Source organism: Triticum dicoccoides, chromosome 6B, assembly GCF_002162155.2.
Source record: "Triticum dicoccoides isolate Atlit2015 ecotype Zavitan chromosome 6B, WEW_v2.0, whole genome shotgun sequence".
Lineage (NCBI taxonomy): Eukaryota > Viridiplantae > Streptophyta > Magnoliopsida > Poales > Poaceae > Triticum > Triticum dicoccoides.
In genome coordinates this window covers 652467664-652473844 of record NC_041391.1, presented here as the reverse complement: position 1 = coordinate 652473844, position 6181 = coordinate 652467664, and the positions used below count along the sequence as shown (strand labels likewise).

The following is a 6181-nucleotide window of genomic DNA, read 5'->3' as shown; positions in this document are numbered from 1 at the left end:
TGAATAAATAATGTTTTTGATAAACTTATTAAAGGCCTCTTTGGTATGCACGATTTTAAAACATAATAATTTGATGCAAGTTCAAATAGAGGACTAGAAAGCCCAATAATTTTGGAAACTTTTTTGGTCCAATAAATGTCAAACCACAAAAAAAAGGATGGGCTTTTCAAGAAGATGGGCTTTTCACTTGATCCCTGTACACTGCCTGTAGCCCAGCCCAAATGAGAGGAGGGAGCTTCACCGAGCTCACGAGATGGGAGAAATCGACCGTTCCCCAAATCAGTCCAATCCCTAGCTCCTCTAACGCAAGCCGCCGCCTGTCGCCTCTTCCACGCCGCCGCCGGACGCTCCCCCCTTTCTCCTCCGCTGCTCAACCTCCACGGCTCCACGGCCACGGGCACGGCTGCACGGCCGCCTCCTCCTTCACGCAAAGCTTGCTCTAGAGCATGTGCGTGAGCAGGGCATGTGGGTCAGCTTAAGCTTATCTTGTGAGCGCATTATATATCTTTTCTTGAATATATTCTGTCATCTTAAACTCTGTTTTCGATAGCTGCATCCTGTCATATATCCTTCTTTTGTGGACAATTTTTATTTAGACACCTGTGTAGATGTCCTGTGAAGGCTTCTGAATCTTAAGTTTTTTAGCGCCCGATTGTATAAGCTTGTAGTTGTCTGTTACTTCTGACAATCTTATGTTTTGATAAGACTTTGTATGCTTCTTCATGTTTTTGGTAGTTGAAATTTACGAGTTTTTGGTTAAGTAGACTTGCATTTGTATCTTAGATTTTTTAGATCTTTGATGTTCATTTCGACGGCAAAACACACAATAGGAAACAAATGTACAAAAGAATGCACGACAGAATAAAAAATACATGTGAAAATACACAGTAGGCAACTGATGTCCAAAAGATTAGGAGGATCAGAGCCGCTGTTAAAGAGAACAGATACAAAGATTCGTTTTGGCCGATCTTGAAGCCTTGCGCAGGTTTGCGCTTGAATAACACAGAATAACCTCTGAAGGACATATTTTATTTCCATTTGGTCGGACAAGGCACCTTCCCTCCATCTTCTGGTGTCGTTTCTGAGCCTGTCTTAACATTAACAGATGAATCAGGTTCCTGTTTGGTGCTGCTTCACCGCAGTTAATCTTGCCACAACATTTCCTCTGCCATGCATATTACATATATTTCAGTTAAACTCACCAGACAAATTGCAGTTCAACACAGTACGCAGAAGCATTATCCAAAATAAAAGTCCACGCATACCGTCCTGCTGTTATGGAGCTCCATACAAACTCGATTTCAACAACCCGAAGAGCACCCATACACTAAAAAAAATGGGGAGAGAGAGCACACCGCTTGCATATACAAGGGCATTCAGATCTCCAGTCCCGGTATTATGGATGAAACTAATAAAAGCGTTTCGGCAAATGTACCCTGAAACTAACACTTCAGTTGGCCAACTCTCTTGCTCATTGTCCCTCGGTATCAGGTCGCAACTAAAATAGCCCATCATCCCCTTCCAAAAGGAAGGTTGCTGTGATGATCTTATGTGATGAACACCTGTTACAGGCTAAAGCACTTCTTTATGCACACAAGTCTGTTCACTGGAAAGAACAGCAACGCTGCCTGTCCGATGTTCTACATTTTTTTTACTGTGCTGTGATGCCTTCCCTGTGAAAAAAAAAACAAAAACAAAAAAAAACTAGCTGTGATGTGATGTGATGTGATGTGCTGTGATGTGATGCCTTCCCTTAACTCCGCCTATGTCTTTTAGGCATAGCCGGTCCCAAGCCCGGGTAAACGAGGAGGGTTGTGATAGGCTTGGCGAGCCAACGTAAAAACTAGCCAGTCCCATGGGTATGAGACCCATTTGAGCGAGAGTAGTACTAGGATGGGTGACCTCTTGGGAAGTCCTCATGAAAGGATTTCATATATAAGGGTTGTGATAGGCTTGGCGAGCCAACGTAAAAACTAGCCAGTCCTTTGGGTATGAAACCCATTTGGGCGAGAGTAGTACTAGGATGGGTGACCTCCTGGGAAGTCCTCGTGAAAGGGTTTCATCTAGCCTACCCCAACTTGTTTGGGACAAAAGGCTTAGAAGAAGAAGAAGAAACTGTGATGCCTTCCCTTATACTCCCTCTGTTTCTAAATATAAGTCCTTTTAGAGATTTCAATACAAACTACATACGGATGTATATAGACATATTTTAGAGTGTAGATTCACCCATTTTGCTTTGTATGTAGTCATATTGGAATCTCTAAAAAGACTTATATTTAGGAACGGAGGGAGTACAAAAAAAGGAGATACAGACTGCACTTACTTAACTCTTCCAGTGATTTGTTGACATCACTATCCCCAGATTGAACCAAGTGAAGCTTGCCTGAAAAGATTAAATTTCCCATACATGAACGAAAAATGAACAAAACCTAAAATTCTGTAAAGAATGAGAATGCCATGGATTCGGAAATGATAACATGATATACTGAGAGGAGTCCAAATTAAGCTGCATGAAGAACTACGTTAAGAGCCCTTAACTCCACAAGCAGCTCCCGGTTGTCTCTCCTTTACAGAAAAGCCACAGGAGCTAGTCCCTGTTGGTATGCCTAGTTTTATAGGGGTGGGTGTGGTATTTCAAGAGAACAAAAATTAGCCGGGAGTTCTTCAAGAAATAACTCAGGTAGCTCGTGCTCGGCTAACACATTTGCATTAGTAAATTTGACTAATGAATATTTCTAAAACAAACAGATCGCCATAGGAAAAAAATGCTCAAACCTCGGATTAACATACCATCATGTTGACCACACATCTCAGGTATGTTCAGTTAATTATTGATGTTGTTGTTGTAGACTCTAGTCTCAGTATCACCCTCAACATAGACCGCAGCAAAGACATAATAATAACCACAGTATATCCTTGGTGAATTTAGAATATGATCTGAAGTTTTGATTTCATATCTCAAGGTGGAAAACTGAATCATAAGCCATAGAGTACAAAGCACATACCTGACCAAACGATTCCATGTCAGGCAGAATTTACTCGGTGTGGTTGATGCGCAACAGTACTGTGCTTTAGTTTCTTCAAATTCTTGTACATTTTTCTTTCTCAGTAAACTAATGTGACCAGCTACTCCAGTGTGAAGAGGCCAAGTTGAGGCCGAGAGGAGCCAGCCGTGTTCTTGTGCTCTTTTTCGAGTGTGAGTTTAGCCACTCCTATTGTGTTCTTGATTTCAGCCAGTGTTTCTCTTGGATTGGTTAACCATCTCTCTCACACGAAAATATGCCCTCTCATCCTAGATTACACCGGAGATGGGTCGCAAGAGGAAGAGCACAATGGGTGGAAAGACTCCACCGTCAAAGGGCCGGCCTTGCTGCAAGTCGGTGGCGGTGCCCAGTCTAGTTGCCGTAGAGGCGCCGGAGCCGGTGGCAGCGTCCAACGCAATGGTGCCACATCATCAGCCAAAAGGAGGACCAGGGCTACTCAAACAAGCCTGCAGTGCAGTCGCGGTATCTGCGGCGAAGGAAAAGGTGGTGAAGCTCGACTTAGATGTTCCGATGAGGGTGCTAAACTGCGACGTGTGCTATGGCCTCCTGAAGGCTCCCATCTTCCAGGTAAACAAACAAACCAACCGAAATCTGTATTTCGTACAGTCCACGAGATTGATTCATTCCTAAGTTTTTTGTAATCTTTATGTATGGCGTCGATCGCAGTGCTCCCTTCTGCGGCACGTCGCGTGCAGGTCCTGCAGTGAGTTCCACGGCGGCAAGTGCCGTCCTTGTGCAGACTTGGCCGCCTCCGCTGTCTACGTCCAGAGCTCCTACCTGGACACCCTATTCGGCTACATCAAGGAGGCCTGCCCGTACAAAAAGTACGGCTGCACAAGCACTATTGTCATAGGTGACCTGGCGGCGGCGCACAGAGCCACATGCGAGTTCGAGCCCTGTTGGTGCACGAGGTGCTCTTTCAAGGGCTCGCCGGCGGACCTCGTGAGCCACTTCACGCTCACGCACGCCTGGTCCGCCCACAAGTTCACATACGGCCAAGACTACATATACAACACCGACGAGATGGATTCGTCGTTTGTGTACACCGACAAGATGGATTCGTGGATGGTGCGCTATGAACTCTTTCTCGGGGAGGACGGTGGCGTGTTCCTATTGGTCGTGGACCTTGCTCCGTTCTTCCAGGAGTTCCCTTTCCCCTTGGTGACCCTTGTGTGTGTCAGGAATAGCGCTGCTGCTGCCGCTGGGCCGATGTACACCTACTCGGTCAGGGCGGATGCCCCTCCTGCTCAGAGGCGCAAGCTGAAGCTGGAAATTAAGGAGGTGGCGAGCTGCCCGGACTGGAGGATGGAGCGTGACTGTTTCCCACTGCTTCCGGGGATGCTGCGTGAGGAAAAAACCAGCAAGAGTGTCCTTGTGCGCATCTGCGTTAGCAAGAGCGAGAGCAGCAGCGTGTCATGCTCAAGTTAGAGGGGCATCAGAAATGCAGTTATCTTTGCGTGAATCCCAGAAGAATGTGTAGTTTCGTAGTACTACTAGTTAAGCCGTTTCAAGTCATTGAGATGTGTCTTTTTGTATTCTTGATTGATGAAAGACTTGAATTTCCTCCTGTTCGGCTGCTCGATGGAGGATGGCTAAAATGTGTAAGAGTGGCAGGGTGTTGACTTGTGTTCAGGACTTGATGGAAATTTGTTTTGGTTGAATGCTATTAGGAACGATGCTTGTTTCCATCATAAACCGATGATTGATGCTGACCCAGCGCACCTGATGCTTTCAATCGGCTATACCCATATCTTGCTTTTGTTCGGCTATACACATTGAGCATTTGGTCCGGCTTACCCAAATCTTGCTTGTGATGTCGACAGGAGGTGGCCTAATATTACTTTTTATTGCGATTTATGTTAGCATTCTGAATTGCTGATAGTTTCTTAAAATGAAAACGTAGTCCTGCTAAAAGAAACATTTTAAGCAACCCTCCAACATGTCTCTGTATTGGACATAATCGCAGAGTTACACTGACAGACCCTGGTTAATTTACTGTTAGTGATGTACATATATGACCCTGTGAGCGAGTTCTGAAATTGGAAGGCCATCCAGATTTACATTTGCAGTTACCTTATGTAACAGGTTTGGCAATTGCTCCTTCATCCTGAATGAGGACCGAGGAGACACTGATAAAACGCCTCACAGACCCGCGTCGCTCCGCATGGGGCAAAGCGGAAGGCAAAAAAAAATCTAGTCCCAACCTTCCGAGCGCCTCCTCCTCTCAGGCCCTTGCCGCAACCAAAGTGGCCGCCGACAAACTTGCGGGCCGATGGGACGGATGTGTGAGACATGCTTGGAGTGCGGCTCGTCATGGGGTTGGGTGGCGCACCCGCATCTTGTGGCTGGACGAGGTGGCGGCTTCGGATCCGGGAGATTATTTCGAGGAGTTAGAGAGGATCCGAACGGGGCACGAGGTGTTTCTGTCGTGAGATTGTGCCCAGCCCCGTTGCCGTTGGGGGCTTCTAATTCAACTCTTCTAACTTATCAACGATAAAGCAACGTAAGGTTTTAGCACTTCCTCAAAAGAGGAGTACAAAATATTGTTAAACATGAAGTAGTAAACATAGCCAACATAACTATTAGTACCAAATTAATGCTATATATTAAGGATTTAAATCTTACTCCATTTGTAGGAACATGAACTCACTTACAGTTACTTAGGCACGACACTTAACTATACTACTGTAGAAGGCACAAGCGCTCCAGTTGTCGCCTCATGAGTGGAGCTGGCGCGGCTAGAATTAAAGAAAGCAAAATAAATCTATGGTCTTTTATACTCCCTTGAGATGGGATTAATTATAAGTTGGGCATGAATTTTTATGTCTTCAGTTTGACTAGCGAAACATTTGTTATATATCACAAAAAATATATCTTTGCATGCATTCGGCGTTGAATGAATTTTTTAAACATTTTTTGGCATATTACAAATGTTCTGTTAATCAAATTGAAGACATGAAAATCCACGCCCGGCTTATATTCCGGTCCGGAGGAAGCAATACTTATGTTCCTATATATAAACATTCTACAACTGTTTTTGTGACCAAACCGTATAACTTATTTTTCTCCATACAGGTCATGCACAACATAACTCGAGCATCAAAGAGAGCAAAATAAATCTATGATATTTTATGCTC

General features: G+C 44.8%; 1 protein-coding gene across 2 annotated transcripts; it reads left to right on the top strand.

The window, feature by feature from the left end:
* The first annotated feature begins 267 nt into the window (after positions 1-267).
* LOC119323901 (putative E3 ubiquitin-protein ligase SINA-like 6) lies at positions 268-4735 on the top strand. Of its 2 annotated transcripts, none has more exons than XM_037597620.1 (4): positions 268-465; positions 3136-3196; positions 3297-3611; positions 3711-4735. In XM_037597620.1, exons 3-4 carry the CDS (start codon positions 3309-3311, stop codon positions 4470-4472), a joined length of 1065 nt encoding a protein of 354 aa, XP_037453517.1. In that variant the 5' UTR covers positions 268-465; positions 3136-3196; positions 3297-3308; the 3' UTR covers positions 4473-4735. The 2 variants fall into 2 exon arrangements, with proteins under 2 accessions (XP_037453517.1, XP_037453516.1); XM_037597619.1 differs by having other exon boundaries at positions 268-488.
* The last annotated feature ends 1446 nt before the right edge of the window (positions 4736-6181 follow it).